At 50.1% G+C, this 21,957-nt stretch overlaps 2 protein-coding genes and 1 pseudogene across 4 annotated transcripts; 1 reads left to right on the top strand and 2 right to left on the bottom strand.

The window, feature by feature from the left end:
- Nucleotides 1–21,957, top strand: part of LOC133243812 (testis-specific Y-encoded protein 1-like) — a 505,577-nt pseudogene that overhangs the window by 457,154 nt on the left and 26,466 nt on the right.
- On the bottom strand, nt 595–4,224 carry LOC133243873 (testis-specific Y-encoded protein 3-like). 2 transcript variants are annotated; one of them, XM_061410602.1, is made up of 6 exons: nt 3,488–4,221; nt 2,821–2,898; nt 2,567–2,678; nt 2,280–2,425; nt 2,074–2,160; nt 595–814 (listed from the first exon to the last, which is right to left on the bottom strand). In XM_061410602.1, exons 1-6 carry the CDS (start codon nt 4,013–4,015, stop codon nt 791–793), a joined length of 975 nt encoding a protein of 324 aa, XP_061266586.1. In that variant the 5' UTR covers nt 4,016–4,221; the 3' UTR covers nt 595–790. The 2 variants fall into 2 exon arrangements, with proteins under 2 accessions (XP_061266586.1, XP_061266587.1); XM_061410603.1 differs by lacking the exon at nt 2,821–2,898 and having other exon boundaries at nt 3,467–4,224.
- Nucleotides 16,291–19,922, bottom strand: LOC133243877 (testis-specific Y-encoded protein 3-like). 2 transcript variants are annotated; one of them, XM_061410609.1, is made up of 6 exons: nt 19,185–19,920; nt 18,515–18,592; nt 18,261–18,372; nt 17,974–18,119; nt 17,768–17,854; nt 16,291–16,509 (listed from the first exon to the last, which is right to left on the bottom strand). In XM_061410609.1, exons 1-6 carry the CDS (start codon nt 19,710–19,712, stop codon nt 16,486–16,488), a joined length of 975 nt encoding a protein of 324 aa, XP_061266593.1. In that variant the 5' UTR covers nt 19,713–19,920; the 3' UTR covers nt 16,291–16,485. The 2 variants fall into 2 exon arrangements, with proteins under 2 accessions (XP_061266593.1, XP_061266594.1); XM_061410610.1 differs by lacking the exon at nt 18,515–18,592 and having other exon boundaries at nt 19,164–19,922.

Genomic DNA, 21,957 nt, shown 5'->3' with positions numbered 1-21,957 from the left:
GTCACCTTTGCCAGAAACTAGTATCCTCACTGCCTTCCCACCCCTCACTTTCTCCCTAGGCCACAGCCCCCTCCATATACCTTATACACAATGCCCTAAGATGTTACCTGGAACCCTAGCTCTGGGAAGCAGACTCTCAGCAAAGCTGACCGTGCACTCATATACACACTCATACACATGTGGCCTTCGAGGTTCATAGCGAGTTCAATGATAAGGCTTTTCCTTTGTTCTGTACCCTTATTAAAGTGTATGATGATAGGCAACAGAGAAGATACCTGGGCCACCACCTTCCAACAGAATTGCATTCCACTGTCTCAATCTCTGGCCCTTGTTCACCAGACCCTTTCCACGAACAGCCACATTTCCCTTGTAAAATTGCCAGACCCACAGTCAATAGGCCCCTCATCTTCCTTCTCCGTCCTCCCCGACCCCCACCCCACAGGAAGAACGTCACCCCCTGACACAACCCCAACATACGACTTAGCCCCCTCTATGAATCTCCACAGACTGGTAATTCCCACGCGGTGAACTGACACTCGTACATGCAGCTGAAGTGTTTGTCCTGAGGACCTGCCCAAACAATACACGCACACATGCAGCTGATGCTTTTTATTTTTCCTTTGCAATGAATTCAGGGTTACTGGTGTCTCACTGTCGATCCACTTCAGCACCAGACCACTCTTCACTACTTTCCCGTCCAAGAGAACTATGCTGGCCATTGGTCTTCACGTGAAGCAGCTTCTTCGGTTTTCTGTTTTAGGTGAAGGGGGGCACGCCATCGTTAAGTGTCTCAAAAGCTGGGGGGATCGGGTTCCTTTCAAAACAGAGAGACAGAGATATGTACACTTACCCTCCCCGGAAACTCTAAAGACAGCTTGATTCTTTCAAGTCAGTTCCCAGGGGGTGTGTCTGTGAACGTTTACATGCCCTAGAAGCACAGAGTAAAAAACAGGTATCCCAGTCTTCAGCGTAGAACTATTTACAATAGCTAGGACGTGGAAGCAGCCTACGTGTCCATCAGCAGATGAAGGGATAAGGAAGTTGGAGTACACATACACAGCGGCGTCTTACACAGCACTAACATGGAACGCGTCCATGTCAGTTCTAATGAGATGGAATGAACGTGGAGCCTACTATACCGCGTGAAGTAAGTCAGAAAGAGAAAGACAAACCCTGTCCGTTCACACAAATATATGGAGTTGAGGACCTTGTACGTGGTGCTGAACATCCAACATGCAGGGCAGCAAAGAAGTAACAGACATATAAAGAACAGACTTTGGCCTCAGTGGGAGGTGGTGACGGTGGGTCAATGTGAGAGAGTAGCCCCAAAACGTTTACATTAGCTTATGCACAACAGATGACCAGTGCGAATTTGACGCGTGCAGCAAGGCAACCAAAGTCATGTTGTGGGGCAACCCAGACAGCCAGGCAGGGGAGGTCGGTGGGTGGCGGGTTCGGCATTTGGGGGGACACGTGTATCCCTATCGGTGATTCATGTTGGCCCATGTACAGCAAAACCTGTCACGGTATTGTAAAGTCATGATCCTCCAGTTAAAATAAATAAAAGAGGATTCTCCATAATCCTGCAGAGCGGTCAGTATGCTGAGAATGAGGGTGGCAGGAAAAAGATGCAAACGCAAATTAAAAACCAAAACGAGCGTGGTGATCAGAATCGAATCAAATGATGGGTCACTGGGGGAACCGCCTTGCACAAAGGAGACTCACAGGCCTTTTTGGAAATGGGACTTCATGAGGAAGAGCAGGTGGGTCCCAATTTAAGAGGAGCCTGAGGCTGGACTTGTTGGCCATGGAATGACGGTTCAGCGATGTGCAGCTGCCTCAGATATAAACTGCAGTGGCTTTGGCCTGTCCAGGCCACTTCATCCACCTCAAGCTTCTCTACTTAGAACCTGTTCTTCACCCCAGTTCTCTACCCTTGCTGTCCCTTGCTGATTCCCTCATGCCCTGGTGTCACTGTGTACTCCACGGAGTCTCAGTGTCTTCACAAGTGGAATAAATGACCCAAGTTTCTGGACAACACTTATGCCAGTGCTCGGCCGCTGGGTGCCTCACCTCTCGTTCTCCTGGTACCTTTCGTGGTGCAGCCTTCCTCCTCACATAGTACTGCAAAGGATTGGGCCACAGATCCCTTATGATGATCTGCCAGGGAAATGAGCAAGGTCAGCACAGGCCTGGCCAGACCATGAGCCCTCCCGTGCACGGCCAACAACTCCGACATAAGTCACCCGTTCTGGCCCAGTGGCCACGTGGGACCCCACCTCAGCAATCCAGTCAGATCCTGTGAAATTGTGGTCAAAGAACCAGTTGAAGAAGTTAACGCTGCTGTCGTGGTGCCTGCGCCTGTATGCCTTCTGTTCAAAGCCCTGGTGCCACTGAACTGGAGTGGAACGAGATGCGTGGTATCCTGCAGGAAAAGCAGTTTGGGAGAAAGACCTAAATCACTTTTCGATTCAACCTAGACTTTTCTGCCCCCAACCACCGGGCCACCGCCCGCCACCCCTACCCACCCCCGCCCCCACCCAAGATCCAGGGAGCAGCTTCTCACCAGTGACCTTCATCAGGTACTCCTTGACAATCACTTCATTCTGGAAATACCTATTCCTCCGAAAGGACAATGTGATCTTGCAGTGACGAGTGGGATGCCTGAATTCCTCCACCTGCCAGGACAAAGTGTGCGGGGTGGGGTGGGTGTGAAACCTCTTTACAGAAGAGCTGTCCTTTCCTGTGTTAGGGATAGACCATGCCCTCTCCCCTCCCCAGTCACCTCCCCTCCACAATCATCAGTGTCCCCTGCCTGACCTCCAAGTTGGTCATGAAGTGAAGCATGTCTGCATCTTGCTTGCTCATCAAAACTGACATTTGGGGGTGGTTCATAAACTGCTTTAGGTCAAGGAGCCTCTAGATGCTAGAGGTAAAAGTGCTGGAAGAACAAAGCTAGCCTAAAGACTAGAATGGCCCTCCCTGTTTGACTTCAACTTGCTACTGGTTAACTCGTCACATTTCGGTTCACGCGGGCTATATGAATGCCGCACAAGGTCCAAGGCTGTGCCCATGAATGCCCTACCACGAGGAGGTTCTCTTCCTAACCGGATAAGCTTCATCTCAGCCCCTTGAAAGTTAGCTTACTTCGGGAAAACAAGCACTCCTAGCTAGAACCCGTAGGACCGCTTACACTTCCCCACCCCTCCCCCATTCCAGACAAGCCTCTCCGAAGAGACCCTGGTGCTAATGACAATTCTGATTGGGACCTCTCAAAGTATAGCCTAACTATCAATTTGGGCTAGCCAGAACAGCAAGGACATCACACCTACGATCAGGAACAGATATGCAGGACGGTAACCAATACCCACCATCCAGAAAAGTAAATACGGTACCAGAACTGCCAGATCTGTAAACTGTTCCTGCCATAGCCCGGCTTAAACAAACAAACAAACACAAAACTCACAAGCACCACACCAAGGGATACAACTTCGACCCAGAAGCCACGGATGCCCTGGATGATGGCGCTTCTGTGTTCTAGATGCACCTTCCGCCGCTGACTGGTCTTATGTTTCAGGCGAGCATGCGCCCTTTGGGCTTTCTGATTCACGGGCTCCAGCTCCAGCTGCAGGGCCGCCAGCGCCTCCAGTGCAGGCCGGTCACTCAGGGCTCCGGGCCTTGGATGGTCGTGGACATGCTCCTCCGAGGACACCTGCTCCTGCTCCTCGTATGCCACCACCTCCACCTCCTCCATGACGTCCAACACCAGCAGCTGGAACTCCTGCCCGAGTCCCGCCACCTCTCCCTCCTCCACAGCCGCACCTTCCTCCACTGCCTCCACCCAGAAGAGGGCGGCCTCCTCGCCTGGCGCACCACCTGCGGCCTGCATCGCCTCTGCCGCCCCCACCGGACTGGAAGGCCCCAGGGCCCCTCCCTCATGAAGACCCGGGCTCACAACTAAGATCCAGGATCCCGGAGTGCTGCCGCCTTCCTCTGGCCCCGTCTCACTCTCCATGGTATTCTCGCCGAAGCCCGGAGCTGCAAACAAGCTGGACGCTAGAGCACGGCAGACGGCCCTCACGGGCCGCCCGCCGGCCGCAGTCTACGTGGTCCTATTACCGACGGGTTACTGGGCAAGAGCCAGGGAACGGCGAAAGGGAGAGACGCATGCGCAGAACCCTGTGCCACCAGGCCCGCCTACTATGGCGACGGGAAGGGGCTGAACTCTCCACCCTGACCTCCTGACCTCATCCCAGAACCAATCAAATGGAGTCTAAAGCGGTTCGCTCCTGGGACACGCCCCTTGGAATCCTGGGCCCTCTGCCAGCCTGTGACAGGCGGCCAATGTCGGCCCAGCGCAAAGTGGGCGTGTCCTGGCAAGCCTTTGCCTGCCTAGCAGTGCAGCCGCGCCCGAGCAGCGACTGGGAGAGCCAGGGCCACCTGAAGCTGCAACAGTCCTCAAGCTTGAAGTTGCCCCTGGGGCAGCGCGCCCGTGTGCTCAGGGACCCACTCAGGAAGACAGGGTTCCTGGGTACCTCAGGGACAGAGTTGCTCTCCTCCGATCCAAACCGCAAGCCACGGGGTGGGGGTGGGGGGAGTAGGAGGGAGGCGGGCAGGGTAGGGGGTTTGGGGGAGGAGTGCGCGGTGGAGGGGGATGGGGAAGCGGGACGGGGGCCCGGGTGGGGGCGGGCTTACGCCGACCTCACCCATGTGCACCTGCTGCAGAGTCACGGCTAAACTTGTGCCTTAGGCTTGAGCAGTTGTCAGGAATGCAGCCCTCCTCTGAGGAAGAGGTAGAGCACTTTCCTCGGCTAGCTGTCCAAGCCCCACGATGCAGCCCCAAGCCCAACCAGCCTGGAGCCCCTGGCCTACGGTCTGTCAGCCCTCGGCCTTTCCCCCGGCCCGTGGCTTAGAGCAGGCGCCCACGTAGCTAAGGATGTGCGCCTGCAGATGCACTTGCCAGAGGCACAGAGCTGTTCCTGCAAGTGTTTCAAGTGGACCAAAGTGCTCCTCCTGACCATTAGTTACTCCTACGTCCGGGCCGCCTAGCTCAGGTGGGCACACTCAGGTTAAGTGCCTGGACAGTTTCCACTGCTCACGCTCTTTCTCCTAGGATGTCTGCTGTTTCACACTGAGCACCTACCTCCCTTAGTCCTGACACACGCACAGACCCACCACACCCCACCCCCCCCACAAACACACACAAACACGTGACACAAGTACACCCATGCGTGCAACACACAGAGCCACAAATGCCAACAGGTGTTTCAGAGACTGAAGAACCAGTGGATCGCATGAAATGCATAGATGTCTTTATTTCTAACGGGAAAATGTTCATTCTGATCTTCAGATGTGAAATATAGAGAAGTCCATCTTCCATGAGGGAGAATCATGCCTAGATTTGGATACAGGAAGTATAGAGAACTCCTTATTTCATGGTGGACAGTCCTTGATTTATACATGAGAAATACAAGGAGTTAAGTATTTCACGAAGAAACAGTGGTGCCCAGAATTTCATTTATGAAATAGAGATAATTCCAATTCCATATTGGTTTGCCAGACCTTAATTTCACACTTCATGTCAGTAAAATTTCATTGAGATCTTCATATCCGAAATGTATACAATTTCAGGATTCAAGAAGGCAATTGTAGGCTCAACTTTTCATCTCTAAAATATATAGAATTCCCCACTCATGTAGGAAAACGTGTGCACAGATATACGTCTGGGAGACACAAAGTTCCACATATGATGAAGAAAATGATGCAAGTCGATTTTCATACATGAAATACCGATTTCCTATTTCAGGTAGAAACCTCTGCACCCATGTTCTCACATGTGAAAGAAGGACAATTGCATATTTTATGCAGAAAATTCATCTTTCTGGTTTTCATCTGCATGAATCAGGGAATGCAGAGCAAGTGCTCTGGAGCAATCCCGAAGAATAGCGTAGGCAGGGATGTGGGAGCGGCTCCAGGATGGCTGGGACCCCTGTGTACTTATGGCTTATTAATGTTGATGCATGGCAGAAGCCATTACAATATTGTATCATAATTAACCCCCAGTTAAATTTAATAAAAAGAAAAAAGTACTATGTTTTGAGAAAAGTGAAAGAAGAAAGGGACTCGACTGCTCTGTGGTGGCCTAAATGGGAAGGAAATCCAAAATTGACGGGATACACGTACAGCTAAAACTTGATTCACGCACAGCAGAAACCAAAGAAACACTGTAACGTGACTATGGCCCCAAAATAATGGTTGGAAGTACATCACATGTCAAGTATAATTCCGGCAGTGAAAAAATAAATGGTAGCCCCGTTTGCAATACATGTTCTTGAGGAGAGTATGCTGAGTTAAATACTTGAGTTCGAGGAAGATGAAGGCTTTTACATCACACGACATTGTCACGTTGAAAGCCCTGCGTTTTAGAAAGAGAGTAGGATGTGGTCATCGGGCCAGTGGAAATGGCCCCCGATGGTCCACGTTACCATCTTTTAGTCACAGGTTGACTCAGCTCATCCAGGAAGACACTGTAAAAGAGGCAGGATGGAAAACGGAGCTGCAGGCCTCAGCCCAAGACCATTAGGGAAGTTCGCAAACCCAACACCACCAACAGAAAGCCTCTCAGCTGAATGCACTGAGAGAGATATCAAAGCCTTCCCACAGGGCCTTCCAGGCCCTTGGGCCTTGGGCTGGGTAATGAACTGTGGCGCTTGGACAAGCGTGAGGACAGGCTGTGTCTTGCAGAGTCCCGGAGCCCTTGCTGGAGCCACTCAGCGGCCTGGCCCAGGTTTCAAAGCAACGGCCACCGTGTCCCATGCCCACCTCCATGTCCGAATGGTTGTGGCAATGTCCATGGGTCACAGTCTACAGGACCGAGCTCCCCATTTGGGTAGACGGAGGAGGCTGAGGGTCAGCTGCGTGCTGGGTACCTGGCTCCCTCATGGCAGGTGGCCGGGCAGTGTGTGGGGGCCTTGGTAAGAGGAGGGCACAGAGAACTGAGACCTGCCTCTTCCAGCTGGGACTACCAGGCTATACGGGGACCCCCTTCTCGCAACCAGGACCTTGGAGGGTGAAAGTCAATCTGGGGAATCTCCTTTCAGGGGATAGGGAATCATACTTGTTTCCCTTGAGGATTGCAGGACACAGTTAGCTGGCCACCAGCTCACCTCAAGAACACAAGATGTGACCGCAAGAAGTTTGCACCGGCTTATCACACCCCTCCCTCACGTTTCCTGTGTGTGGCCTTTGCTGAAAGCCTTGACGGAGTTTGCCATTTCTCTTTCCACTGGCTTAGGCTTTTATTCTTTTCTAATACAAGCATTTAAAATTATAAGCACGTCTAGATCTGCATCTCACGAATTCTGATACGCTGTGTTTTTATTCTCACTCGTTTAAAGTATTTTCTGCTCGCTCTTTGTTATCCTGTACGTTTTTTAAAAAGTTTAGTTTAATTGGAGGTGAGTTACTTGATATTATTGTGGTGGTTTTTGCCATACGTTCACACGAATCAGCCGTGTACATGCGTTCCCCATCCTGATTCTCACTCCCCATCCCATCCCTGAGGGTCATCCCAGTGCACCAGCCCTGAGCTCCCTGTCTCGTGCATCGAACCTGGCCTGGCGATGTATTTCGTATGTGATAGTATACATGTTTCAATGCTATTCTCTCAAACCATCGCACCCTTGCCTTCTCCTACAGAGTCCCGAAATCTGTTCTTTACATCTGTGTCTCTTTTGCTGTCTCGCATATAGGGTCACTGTTAATTCCATCTGTCTCAATTCCATATATATGCGTGGGTTTTTCCTTCTGACTGACTTTTCTCTGCATAAGAGGCTCCACTTGCGTCCAGCTCATTAAAACTGATTCAAATGCATTCTTTTTAAGAGCTGAGTAATATTCTACTGTCTATATCTACCCCGGCTTTCGTCTCCAGTTCGTCTGCCCATGGACATCTAGGCTGCTTCCACGTCCTATCTGTTGTAAAGAGAGCCGCGACGAACACTGGGGCACGAGAGTCTTTTAATTCTGGTTTCTTCGGTGTGTATGCCCAGCAGAGGGATTGCTGGGTTGTATGGCAGTTCTAATTCCAGGTTTTTGAGCAGTCTGTACGTTGTTCCCATAGTGGCTGTGCTAGTTTGAAATTCACACAGACAGTGTGAGAGGGTTTCTTTTTTCTCTGCCCCCTCTCAAACATTCATTGTCTGTAGATTTTGGACAGCAGCTATTCTGACCGGCCTGAGATGGTACCTCGTTGTGGTTTCGATTTGCGTTTCTCTGATAGTAAGGGATGTTGCGCATCTTTTCCTGTGTTTGATAGCCATCTGTATTTCTTTTGGAGAAATGTCTGTTTAGTTCTTTGGCCCATGATGATGATGATTATTTTTTTTTTGGCCTGGGTCGCCTACTTTTCTGGAATTGAGTGCAGGAGTTGCTTGTATATTTTTTAGATTAATTCTGTACGAGTTGCTTCATTTGCTATTATTTGCCCCCATTCTGAATGCTGTCTTTCCACTTTGCTTGTAGTTTCCTTCGTTGAGCATAAGCTTTTCAATTTAAGTAGGTCCCATTTGTTTTAGTTTTGCTTTTATTCCCATTATTCTGGGAGGTTCGCCAGAGAGGATCCTACTGTGCTTTACACCAGAGAGTGTTTTGCCTATATTTTCCTCCAGCAGTGTAATCGTTTGCGGTCTCATGTTTAGATCTTCGATCCATTTTGAGTTTATATTTTGTGTGCGGTGTTAGCAAGTGTTGTAGTTTCATTCTTTTATGCGTGGTTGCCCAGTTTTCCCAGCGCCCCTTGCTGAAGAGATTGTCTTTTCTGCATTGTACATCCTCGTCTGCTTTGTCAAAGATAAGGTGTCCGTAGGTGTGGATATGTATCTCTGGGCTTTCTCTTTTGTTCCATTGACTTATGTTTCTGTCTTTGTGCCAGTACCATACTGCATTGATGACTGTGGCTTTGTAGTATAGCTTGAAGTTAGGCAGGCTGATTCCTGCAGTTCCATTCTTCTTTGTCAAGATTGCTTTGGCTCTTCCAGGTGTTTTGGATTTCCATACCAATTGTGAAATGACTGGTCCTAGTGCTCTGACAAATACTGCTCGTAGCTTTATAGGGACTACACTGACCCTATCGACTGCTTTGGATAGATTTTAGTCCTCTATTTACTATTGCAGGAGGGCCAAATGTCCAGCATGAACTGACACCAACACCAATGTGTACACAAGGAACTGGGGTTTTAAAGGGAGAATTTGGGAATAGGCAAGGGGAATCATGGGAAGTCTATAGAGTCAGAAAATGACAGTTTGACAGAACGTGCGCAGGGGGTGTTGGTCCATGCGGAATATCTGGGTTTGCTAACCCTGTTACCTCTTAAAGGCAGGCTTTCTGCCCTCCCGTAGAGACTGGGCAACGGGCCCTATCCTTAAGTTTTGAGTGGAGCACATAGGCACTTCTATTGGCAGCCTTGAGTTTTCGTAGGTGGGGACTTTAAAGGGGTGGGGGTCATCCAAGGCATGCAGCCTTGAGCCGTTGGAAACTTAAAGACCCAGGTGCAGGCCTTACTGAGAAAGGGCTCCGTGGAGCCTTGCTCAAATTTGGCTAAGGTGAGAGTCGTTTTCCCTTGAAAGCAGAGAAACTCGAAGAGTGTGGATTGGGCCCTGCTCCCACCGCCGCTTGGAGCTGGGACAGCCTTCCCCAGGCGGTGGGGAGACCAAGCACATTTGCTTTTTCAGGTGTCCAGCAGAACGAGATCACACAGAAGCCATCAACCTCCACCATCACCCTGGTGACCAACACGGATTCGTCGCCCCTGGTCCCCAGCTCAGGACCCACGAGCACCCTTGCATCTTCGGTCAGCCCGCCCATCGCCACCGCTTCAGCTGATGTCGCTGCAGGCACCGCCGAGTACGCTAGCAGAGTGAGTGCCCGTGGTTGGATTGGGGAAGCCCAGCTTTGGGTCTTTCCAGGAATTAAAGGGGACCAGGAAGTGGTGGAATCCCTCCCCAACTCGCCTGTTCTCTTGGCCTGGTCCTTGTTAGGGATGTGGTGGCCAGGCTTGCCTGCTCTGTGTTCACTTGTGGGCACACTCTCCATTTAGGTTCTGTCTTCTGTCTTTTAAAATTTATTTTATTGAAGTATAGGTGATGTAGAAGGGTGTATTAATTTCGACGGTACAAGACAATGATTCAGTTATATACACGCATACTTTTTCATATTCCTTTCCATTATGGCTTACCACAGGATATTGATTGTCGTTCCCTGTGCTACACAGGAGGACCTTGTTGTTTATTTTACGTATAAGAGTTTGCACCTGGTAATCCCAGATTCCCAAAGCGTCCCGTCCACCACCCCAGCCCTCCTCTCTACTTCTCTCTTAATTTGCCGAGTGCTTTCATGCTCACTGTCTAATCCGGGCAAGTAAAGCTTGCTGTCAGATGAGGGTGCTCTGGAGTGATGTGCAGGTTCATGTCTGGAGGACCCGGGGAGTGAAAATCACCACCAGAATTGCAGCTCTCTGGGGAGTCCCTTCTGCTCCCTGCTGGGGCCTAGAACAGGAGTTGCTACACAGCTGTAGAATGAAAGTGGGTTTTTGAGTGAACACCTAATGTCTTTTGAGAGAAAGCCTAATGTCTCATTGGGCTTCATATCAGTAACACTTTTGTTTAATGTGTACAATTTGTAAGGTCTTTATTGAATTTGTTGTAATATTGCTGTACTTTCCTTCTTTCAAAACGTTTTGGTGTCGTTGACTACAAGGCTTGGGGAATCTTATCTCCCTGAGTAGGGAATCAAAACCGTACCCCCCACATTGGAAGGCTAGGTCTCAACCAGTGGGGTTTCATGGACGTCCTCACACCCATGTTACAGATGAGCACACTGAGATCTGGCCAGGTCAAACAGGTTGTCCGGGGTCACATAATCCGTGAATGTCTAATTGGCATTTGAATGGTAGCAGCCAGGATCTAGAATCCCCGCTTGACCTGCCTTAGAGCTCGCTTGTGAATTCACACCAGGCCGGCTGACCACGGCTGTCCGCTGTCCCCAGACTGATTGTTCTTACATGTGGCTTTTTAAAGCAACCCTGCTCAAGAGTGAGTGTGGCTAAAGAGGAAACATCCAGGTCTTGGGGTTAGGGCTCTTAGTTAGTACTTCTGTCCCCCCATTTTGCATAAAAGACCAGGTTTTATCCAGTCTCAGAGTTTCAGAACATTCAGGGTTCCCCTTTCAGGTGTGGTCACATGCTCAAGGTTTTTGACTTACCTGTTCATCACCTTGAACAAGGATTGACTTCGTGTTTTCATTGACAGTGACTTCATACCTCAAGCGTGAAAATCACTTTATGTATGAAATAGAAAATTCCATATTTTGTGTAGGAAAATCGAGGCCAATTCTTTCAGTTGTTACATATACAGTGTTCTGTAACTCATAACGCAAGTCAGCACACAGATTTTCAAATGAGAAAGATGAAAAATTCCGTATTTCGTGTTACCTTGTTTATGCGCAATTCAACGTGAAATACCAGAATTTCATATTTCGCGGGGAAAAGCTCCGTGCCTGGAGTTTCAAATGCCGACGTAGAGAAACCCATATTCAAGGCAGGAAAATCGGTGCCCGGATGTTCATTCATTAAATACAGAGAACTGCATGTTTCATGTAGGAAAATCACGACCCAGATTCTCCTACATGAAATATAAACAGTTCATTAGCTCATGGACTAAGTCTCTGCCACGATTTTCTTACAGAGGAAAGATAAGGACATGTAAGGAAATCCGTACTCAACAGAGGAAAAATCAGTGCCCCGGATTACATACGTAAAGTCATCAAAATTCCGTATTTTGTGTGCTAAAATCAGTGGCCTGATGTTCCTAAGTTTAATACACGACATTCCAGATTTCATGTGCAAAAGTCAGCACCCAGGTTTTCATACGGGAAATACACAGAATTCCAAATTTCATGCCGGCAAATAACACGTGCACCCATGATTCATATAACATATAGAGAATTCCATTTCCCTTTTGGGAAGTTTGTGGTGAGATTTTCACAGGTGAAACAGAGAGAATGCCACATTTCTTGGCAGAAAACTTAATGCATGTATTCTTTCGGGAAATAACGAGTTCCGCGCTTCACGTAAAAGACTGTTGCCCACGTGTCCAAATGTGACACAAACCTGGACTTCTCTGTGTAGAGAGAGATTTAGAGACGAAACATCTCTCAATCCGGAGATGCTAAGAACAGTGTCCCGCTAAGAGCCATGACTCACCAGTGCCAGAGGAATTGAAGTCTGCGCATTTATTGTACAGAGGCGCTTTCAAAGTAGCTCTGTTCTCATCCAGCCCCCAGGTGAGAACACACGCCAGCCTACCCCATCAGCCCAGGCCTGTGGGACTGGGACAGGTGAGAGGATCAACCTAGGACACCCTTTTAAGGAGTGATGTTTCAAACTGGCAAAGGCTGCACGTAGCAGCGCTAAGTGCTGCTACAGTTCCCAAACCTTAGAGAAAAGGGCAAGCTGTGTTCATATGGCTGGTCATGTCGGGGAAAGAATGCTCCTTCACCTGAGGACAGAAAACCCTTTGTGGCCGGGTGTCCTAAGGGCTGTGCGTAGCCCCTCTTCTGTGCCGGGGAGTCTGGCCCACTCTGGCTCTGCTCCTTAGCATCCTCCCTGACTTGCCTCAGGTGCTTTTGGCCTGCCTCTCCTTTCTCCTCAGGGATCCGTGTTTACACTTACATGCCTGTTTACATGTACAGCTTGCTCCGTGGGTGAGATCCCTGGGCTTTTCTCCAGGGCTTTTCTCCAGTGTTTCTGCCGCCCCAAGATCGTCGTACTTTACACAAGCTCTTTCATGTTTTCAGTGTGCATTCTTCCATCCCCCAGCCAGGCCAGTTCAGAGAGTTCACACACACATTTTGCCCAGCGCACATGTGTTTGCACGCGCGTGCACGCACACACACACTCATACACACACTCACACACTCACACACCAACAATTCTGAAAAGCAACTTGCACACATGCGGAACTTTGGTTTACTGATCCAGGATAATGGACTTTGGTAAGCACCGCTCTTTTTTTTTTTTTTGCCCCGGTTGATGTTTTCACTCGCTAATTGATCAAGTCAGTGTCCTCTTCTACTTCTATGGTATATCGTGGAAGGTGAATGGGAATGGCTCATGAGTGGGACTGATATCCAAAGAGGTTGGCAGGGTTGGAAGTCCTCACTGTGGACAGCGGAGTGACCTGTGCCTGTGTTCTCTACTCCTGTTGCCTTGGACTGGTTCACCGTGCCAGTCGGGTTGGTGTGATTCCATTCCCTGGGCTTTCCTTCCAGAAACGACACAGAAATAGCAAGGGACTTTGAACTTGAAATTGATCTCGCACCGCCTTTTCCCTAGGCTATAGAAGGTCACTGAGGACAAGAACTCTTTCACAACTTTCTCTGTACAGAAAGGCAAGCCCCAATTCCTATCACCTGGGTGATGATTTACTTACAATCATGAAGAAATTCTGCATGGGCAATGCCAGTTGAATGATCAACACAAGGACACATGGGTAGGGGTAAACGTTAGTGTATTTCAACCGTGCGGTGCTGTTTACAGAACACTTAACAAGTCAACCCCAAACCGTTCCTGACAGAGAAAAAAAAAAATTTCCTGACATATGCATTCCTGCAACATCTTTGCCCTCTGTGATCCTAATCAATATTCTCCCTGCAATGAGTGATATTCCTGCACGTCGGGCATTACTGTAAGTGTGTGGGTATTCTTGTTTCCACATGTGGGTCACTGTTAACTATTCCTGTGATAAAGCATTTCTTGATGTGCACAAATATCATGGAAGTCTTTCAAAAAGTCACAATTCAAGATGTTGGAAGCATTTGATCCAGGAAGGAAAGAATAGGTCCAATTCACATGCAGTCTAACAAAGATACGCAAACTTAACCAAAGAAGGAGTGAATACGAGCAATACCACGCATGTAGGTTGAATAGGGACGTGCAAGAACTCAGACAGATATGGCAGCAGAGCTGTGCATAATGGCACAAGCATGGGTGCAACATGAAAGAGGACAGGAGGCATAGGCAGACCCACAGGAAGAAACATCAACTCACATTCATGGGCAAACACAATGGAGACACCCAGTCTTCATTCTAAACAGAGGAAAACATGAACACATCCAGGGCACAGGAAGCAAATGCAGCTCAGGCTGGTGGAGCCAGAATGCGCGTGAATTCATCACTAAACCGGCGAGTCTCACACGCATCGATATTCGGCGGAAGAAAACCTTACACGACACATCCAAGTGTGCAGTCAACTCTAAGAGCACCTAGCCTTTAGGGCCCAAATGAAAGCCCTAGAGAGCCTGGGACACAAGTCACGGCAAGTCTCCAGAGGATGACCATCCAGTCAACGAAGACTATCTCTGCACTCCACTCGAGGACAGGTCAGAGCTAATGCCAACCCTGGTCCTGAAGCACTGGCAGGAAATATTAGGCACTGGGGGACCCTGTCCTAAACTTTTCTTGTCTTTAACTTCTTTGCAATGCCTTACGGAAACTTCTGAATGTGGGTAAATGCCATGCAGTCCCTAGAATGAGCCCAGTCTAAGGTCCCGAAAACCATGCCCCAGTATGCCATCTCACACCCGCTGTCGAGTTATCACACCATAGTTTCTGCTTTGTTTTGTTTTGAACTAGGACTGGGAAAGACACGTACCAGCCTGCCGGAGCCCCACGGATTCTTGGACGTTGACAGATTCAGAAAGTAAGAAGACATGTTTCCAGTGTCTCCTGGGCTGCTTGTTCAGAAAGCACCCAGAGACGGCCAAGCCTTGCCTTCTAGCGCTGTAGATGCGTCTCTGGAGAAGGGGCAAAGCTGGGGTGTACATGGCCAAATGCAAAAGCTGGCCCTGGGCAGGAGATCTCATGCAGGGCACCGTGAAGAGGACATCCATAAAACCTGTGAACTTTACCCTTTGCCCTCAAAAGAGATGCTGCTTCAGGGAGAAAAGTTGTAGAGTGAGAACTTCATGCGAGACAGAACTTCATGTGCGACATCACCCTCAGGCATGCCCACGGTGGAGCCCTTCTATCTGGGATGAGAGGACAACAGTGGGGGGACAGACGTTGAACTCTGCCTGCTCCATTCGTGCCAGTCTGTCTTTTGCTCAATCCAGAGGTGGACGCGATTCCAGAAAGCAGTCATCTACTTCAGAAGGACCACCCTAAGTGCCGACCAGTCCCTCAGTGAGCTCCATATGCTCCAGCTGTTCCCACTGGCCCTTGGCCCACACAGTAGTGGCAAAGCCCTAGATGAAGGACAGCTCCTTTGTGGTTGAAAACATTCTGTGCTGAGCCATTCCACAAGGAAGAGAAACTGTCACCAGAGGGCTGGTGAGAAAAATGCTTTTTCTACAGCTTGGCCTGACAGAGGGCCTTGGGCAAAGACCTTAAGCCTTCCTGGAAAAAGGGATATTGACCCCTGAGCTGCAGCAGCAGCAGCAGCAGCAGCAGCAGCATGGGACACAGACCACATGGCTGCATAGGCTCACCCTAACAGCCTCTTTCCCCTCACTTCTGCCCCTGGACACGCTATACCGAAGCTGAGTTCTTGGAAAAAATAACAGAGTTCACATGAGCTCTAACATCTACGATGGGATCTGTTTTCCTTTATCTGATTCCTTGCAATTTCTCTTTTCCCCTGGTCACCTTTGCCAGAAACTAGTATCCTCACTGCCTTCCCACCCCTCACTTTCTCCCTAGGCCACAGCCCCCTCCATATACCTTATACACAATGCCCTAAGATGTTACCTGGAACCCTAGCTCTGGGAAGCAGACTCTCAGCAAAGCTGACCGTGCACTCATATACACACTCATACACATGTGGCCTTCGAGGTTCATAGCGAGTTCAATGATAAGGCTTTTCCTTTGTTCTGTACCCTTATTAAAGTGTATGATGATAGGCAACAGAGAAGATACCTGGGCCACCACCTTCCAACAGAATTGCATTCCACTGTCTCAATCTCTGGCCCTTGTTCACCAGACCCTTTCCACGAACAGCCACATTTCCCTTGTAAAATTGCCAGACCCACAGTCAATAGGCCCCTCATCTTCCTTCTCCGTCCTCCCCGACCCCCACCCCACAGGAAGAACGTCACCCCCTGACACAACCCCAACATACGACTTAGCCCCCTCTATGAATCTCCACAGACTGGTAATTCCCACGCGGTGAACTGACACTCGTACATGCAGCTGAAGTGTTTGTCCTGAGGACCTGCCCAAACAATACACGCACACATGCAGCTGATGCTTTTTATTTTTCCTTTGCAATGAATTCAGGGTTACTGGTGTCTCACTGTCGATCCACTTCAGCACCAGACCACTCTTCACTACTTTCCCGTCCAAGAGAACTATGCTGGCCATTGGTCTTCACGTGAAGCAGCTTCTTCGGTTTTCTGTTTTAGGTGAAGGGGGCACGCCATCGTTAAGTGTCTCAAAAGCTGGGGGGATCGGGTTCCTTTCAAAACAGAGAGACAGAGATATGTACACTTACCCTCCCCGGAAACTCTAAAGACAGCTTGATTCTTTCAAGTCAGTTCCCAGGGGTGTGTCTGTGAACGTTTACATGCCCTAGAAGCACAGAGTAAAAAACAGGTATCCCAGTCTTCAGCGTAGAACTATTTACAATAGCTAGGACGTGGAAGCAGCCTACGTGTCCATCAGCAGATGAAGGGATAAGGAAGTTGGAGTACACATACACAGCGGCGTCTTACACAGCACTAACATGGAACGCGTCCATGTCAGTTCTAATGAGATGGAATGAACGTGGAGCCTACTATACCGCGTGAAGTAAGTCAGAAAGAGAAAGACAAACCCTGTCCGTTCACACAAATATATGGAGTTGAGGACCTTGTACGTGGTGCTGAACATCCAACATGCAGGGCAGCAAAGAAGTAACAGACATATAAAGAACAGACTTTGGCCTCAGTGGGAGGTGGTGACGGTGGGTCAATGTGAGAGAGTAGCCCCAAAACGTTTACATTAGCTTATGCACAACAGATGACCAGTGCGAATTTGACGCGTGCAGCAAGGCAACCAAAGTCATGTTGTGGGGCAACCCAGACAGCCAGGCAGGGGAGGTCGGTGGGTGGCGGGTTCGGCATTTGGGGGGACACGTGTATCCCTATCGGTGATTCATGTTGGCCCATGTACAGCAAAACCTGTCACGGTATTGTAAAGTCATGATCCTCCAGTTAAAATAAATAAAAGAGGATTCTCCATAATCCTGCAGAGCGGTCAGTATGCTGAGAATGAGGGTGGCAGGAAAAAGATGCAAACGCAAATTAAAAACCAAAACGAGCGTGGTGATCAGAATCGAATCAAATGATGGGTCACTGGGGGAACCGCCTTGCACAAAGGAGACTCACAGGCCTTTTTGGAAATGGGACTTCATGAGGAAGAGCAGGTGGGTCCCAATTTAAGAGGAGCCTGAGGCTGGACTTGTTGGCCATGGAATGACGGTTCAGCGATGTGCAGCTGCCTCAGATATAAACTGCAGTGGCTTTGGCCTGTCCAGGCCACTTCATCCACCTCAAGCTTCTCTACTTAGAACCTGTTCTTCACCCCAGTTCTCTACCCTTGCTGTCCCTTGCTGATTCCCTCATGCCCTGGTGTCACTGTGTACTCCACGGAGTCTCAGTGTCTTCACAAGTGGAATAAATGACCCAAGTTTCTGGACAACACTTATGCCAGTGCTCGGCCGCTGGGTGCCTCACCTCTCGTTCTCCTGGTACCTTTCGTGGTGCAGCCTTCCTCCTCACATAGTACTGCAAAGGATTGGGCCACAGATCCCTTATGATGATCTGCCAGGGAAATGAGCAAGGTCAGCACAGGCCTGGCCAGACCATGAGCCCTCCCGTGCACGGCCAACAACTCCGACATAAGTCACCCGTTCTGGCCCAGTGGCCACGTGGGACCCCACCTCAGCAATCCAGTCAGATCCTGTGAAATTGTGGTCAAAGAACCAGTTGAAGAAGTTAACGCTGCTGTCGTGGTGCCTGCGCCTGTATGCCTTCTGTTCAAAGCCCTGGTGCCACTGAACTGGAGTGGAACGAGATGCGTGGTATCCTGCAGGAAAAGCAGTTTGGGAGAAAGACCTAAATCACTTTTCGATTCAACCTAGACTTTTCTGCCCCCAACCACCGGGCCACCGCCCGCCACCCCTACCCACCCCCGCCCCCACCCAAGATCCAGGGAGCAGCTTCTCACCAGTGACCTTCATCAGGTACTCCTTGACAATCACTTCATTCTGGAAATACCTATTCCTCCGAAAGGACAATGTGATCTTGCAGTGACGAGTGGGATGCCTGAATTCCTCCACCTGCCAGGACAAAGTGTGCGGGGTGGGGTGGGTGTGAAACCTCTTTACAGAAGAGCTGTCCTTTCCTGTGTTAGGGATAGACCATGCCCTCTCCCCTCCCCAGTCACCTCCCCTCCACAATCATCAGTGTCCCCTGCCTGACCTCCAAGTTGGTCATGAAGTGAAGCATGTCTGCATCTTGCTTGCTCATCAAAACTGACATTTGGGGGTGGTTCATAAACTGCTTTAGGTCAAGGAGCCTCTAGATGCTAGAGGTAAAAGTGCTGGAAGAACAAAGCTAGCCTAAAGACTAGAATGGCCCTCCCTGTTTGACTTCAACTTGCTACTGGTTAACTCGTCACATTTCGGTTCACGCGGGCTATATGAATGCCGCACAAGGTCCAAGGCTGTGCCCATGAATGCCCTACCACGAGGAGGTTCTCTTCCTAACCGGATAAGCTTCATCTCAGCCCCTTGAAAGTTAGCTTACTTCGGGAAAACAAGCACTCCTAGCTAGAACCCGTAGGACCGCTTACACTTCCCCACCCCTCCCCCATTCCAGACAAGCCTTCTCTCCGAAGAGACCCTGGTGCTAATGACAATTCTGATTGGGACCTCTCAAAGTATAGCCTAACTATCAATTTGGGCTAGCCAGAACAGCAAGGACATCACACCTACGATCAGGAACAGATATGCAGGACGGTAACCAATACCCACCATCCAGAAAAGTAAATACGGTACCAGAACTGCCAGATCTGTAAACTGTTCCTGCCATAGCCCGGCTTAAACAAACAAACAAACACAAAACTCACAAGCACCACACCAAGGGATACAACTTCGACCCAGAAGCCACGGATGCCCTGGATGATGGCGCTTCTGTGTTCTAGATGCACCTTCCGCCGCTGACTGGTCTTATGTTTCAGGCGAGCATGCGCCCTTTGGGCTTTCTGATTCACGGGCTCCAGCTCCAGCTGCAGGGCCGCCAGCGCCTCCAGTGCAGGCCGGTCACTCAGGGCTCCGGGCCTTGGATGGTCGTGGACATGCTCCTCCGAGGACACCTGCTCCTGCTCCTCGTATGCCACCACCTCCACCTCCTCCATGACGTCCAACACCAGCAGCTGGAACTCCTGCCCGAGTCCCGCCACCTCTCCCTCCTCCACAGCCGCACCTTCCTCCACTGCCTCCACCCAGAAGAGGGCGGCCTCCTCGCCTGGCGCACCACCTGCGGCCTGCATCGCCTCTGCCGCCCCCACCGGACTGGAAGGCCCCAGGGCCCCTCCCTCATGAAGACCCGGGCTCACAACTAAGATCCAGGATCCCGGAGTGCTGCCGCCTTCCTCTGGCCCCGTCTCACTCTCCATGGTATTCTCGCCGAAGCCCGGAGCTGCAAACAAGCTGGACGCTAGAGCACGGCAGACGGCCCTCACGGGCCGCCCGCCGGCCGCAGTCTACGTGGTCCTATTACCGACGGGTTACTGGGCAAGAGCCAGGGAACGGCGAAAGGGAGAGACGCATGCGCAGAACCCTGTGCCACCAGGCCCGCCTACTATGGCGACGGGAAGGGGCTGAACTCTCCACCCTGACCTCCTGACCTCATCCCAGAACCAATCAAATGGAGTCTAAAGCGGTTCGCTCCTGGGACACGCCCCTTGGAATCCTGGGCCCTCTGCCAGCCTGTGACAGGCGGCCAATGTCGGCCCAGCGCAAAGTGGGCGTGTCCTGGCAAGCCTTTGCCTGCCTAGCAGTGCAGCCGCGCCCGAGCAGCGACTGGGAGAGCCAGGACCACCTGAAGCTGCAACAGTCCTCAAGCTTGAAGTTGCCCCTGGGGCAGCGCGCCCGTGTGCTCAGGGACCCACTCAGGAAGACAGGGTTCCTGGGTACCTCAGGGACAGAGTTGCTCTCCTCCGATCCAAACCGCAAGCCACGGGGTGGGGGTGGGGGGAGTAGGAGGGAGGCGGGCAGGGTAGGGGGTTTGGGGGAGGAGTGCGCGGTGGAGGGGGATGGGGAAGCGGGACGGGGGCCCGGGTGGGGGCGGGCTTACGCCGACCTCACCCATGTGCACCTGCTGCAGAGTCACGGCTAAACTTGTGCCTTAGGCTTGAGCAGTTGTCAGGAATGCAGCCCTCCTCTGAGGAAGAGGTAGAGCACTTTCCTCGGCTAGCTGTCCAAGCCCCACGATGCAGCCCCAAGCCCAACCAGCCTGGAGCCCCTGGCCTACGGTCTGTCAGCCCTCGGCCTTTCCCCCGGCCCGTGGCTTAGAGCAGGCGCCCACGTAGCTAAGGATGTGCGCCTGCAGATGCACTTGCCAGAGGCACAGAGCTGTTCCTGCAAGTGTTTCAAGTGGACCAAAGTGCTCCTCCTGACCATTAGTTACTCCTACGTCCGGGCCGCCTAGCTCAGGTGGGCACACTCAGGTTAAGTGCCTGGACAGTTTCCACTGCTCACGCTCTTTCTCCTAGGATGTCTGCTGTTTCACACTGAGCACCTACCTCCCTTAGTCCTGACACACGCACAGACCCACCACACCCCACCCCCCCCACAAACACACACAAACACGTGACACAAGTACACCCATGCGTGCAACACACAGAGCCACAAATGCCAACAGGTGTTTCAGAGACTGAAGAACCAGTGGATCGCATGAAATGCATAGATGTCTTTATTTCTAACGGGAAAATGTTCATTCTGATCTTCAGATGTGAAATATAGAGAAGTCCATCTTCCATGAGGGAGAATCATGCCTAGATTTGGATACAGGAAGTATAGAGAACTCCTTATTTCATGGTGGACAGTCCTTGATTTATACATGAGAAATACAAGGAGTTAAGTATTTCACGAAGAAACAGTGGTGCCCAGAATTTCATTTATGAAATAGAGATAATTCCAATTCCATATTGGTTTGCCAGACCTTAATTTCACACTTCATGTCAGTAAAATTTCATTGAGATCTTCATATCCGAAATGTATACAATTTCAGGATTCAAGAAGGCAATTGTAGGCTCAACTTTTCATCTCTAAAATATATAGAATTCCCCACTCATGTAGGAAAACGTGTGCACAGATATACGTCTGGGAGACACAAAGTTCCACATATGATGAAGAAAATGATGCAAGTCGATTTTCATACATGAAATACCGATTTCCTATTTCAGGTAGAAACCTCTGCACCCATGTTCTCACATGTGAAAGAAGGACAATTGCATATTTTATGCAGAAAATTCATCTTTCTGGTTTTCATCTGCATGAATCAGGGAATGCAGAGCAAGTGCTCTGGAGCAATCCCGAAGAATAGCGTAGGCAGGGATGTGGGAGCGGCTCCAGGATGGCTGGGACCCCTGTGTACTTATGGCTTATTAATGTTGATGCATGGCAGAAGCCATTACAATATTGTATCATAATTAACCCCCAGTTAAATTTAATAAAAAGAAAAAAGTACTATGTTTTGAGAAAAGTGAAAGAAGAAAGGGACTCGACTGCTCTGTGGTGGCCTAAATGGGAAGGAAATCCAAAATTGACGGGATACACGTACAGCTAAAACTTGATTCACGCACAGCAGAAACCAAAGAAACACTGTAACGTGACTATGGCCCCAAAATAATGGTTGGA

The sequence above is a fragment of the Bos javanicus genome, chromosome Y (genome assembly GCF_032452875.1).
Source record: "Bos javanicus breed banteng chromosome Y, ARS-OSU_banteng_1.0, whole genome shotgun sequence".
Classification (NCBI taxonomy): domain Eukaryota; kingdom Metazoa; phylum Chordata; class Mammalia; order Artiodactyla; family Bovidae; genus Bos; species Bos javanicus.
This window is presented reverse-complemented; position numbering and strand designations above follow the sequence as displayed.

Excerpts from the sequence above, each read along its gene's own strand:
- LOC133243873 (XM_061410602.1), bottom strand. The coding sequence starts at position 4,015 with ATGGAGAGTGAGACGGGGCCAGAGGAAGGCGGCAGCACTCCGGGATCC. Across the intron at positions 2,679-2,820 it reads ACTTCATGACCAACTTGGAG|GTGGAGGAATTCAGGCATCC; the intron begins GTCAGGCAGGGG and ends TTGTCCTGGCAG. Across the intron at positions 815-2,073 it reads AGGTACCAGGAGAACGAGAG|GAACCCGATCCCCCCAGCTT; the intron begins GTGAGGCACCCA and ends CTGTTTTGAAAG.
- LOC133243877 (XM_061410609.1), bottom strand. The coding sequence starts at position 19,712 with ATGGAGAGTGAGACGGGGCCAGAGGAAGGCGGCAGCACTCCGGGATCC. Across the intron at positions 18,373-18,514 it reads ACTTCATGACCAACTTGGAG|GTGGAGGAATTCAGGCATCC; the intron begins GTCAGGCAGGGG and ends TTGTCCTGGCAG. Across the intron at positions 17,855-17,973 it reads GATCTGACTGGATTGCTGAG|ATCATCATAAGGGATCTGTG; the intron begins GTGGGGTCCCAC and ends TTTCCCTGGCAG.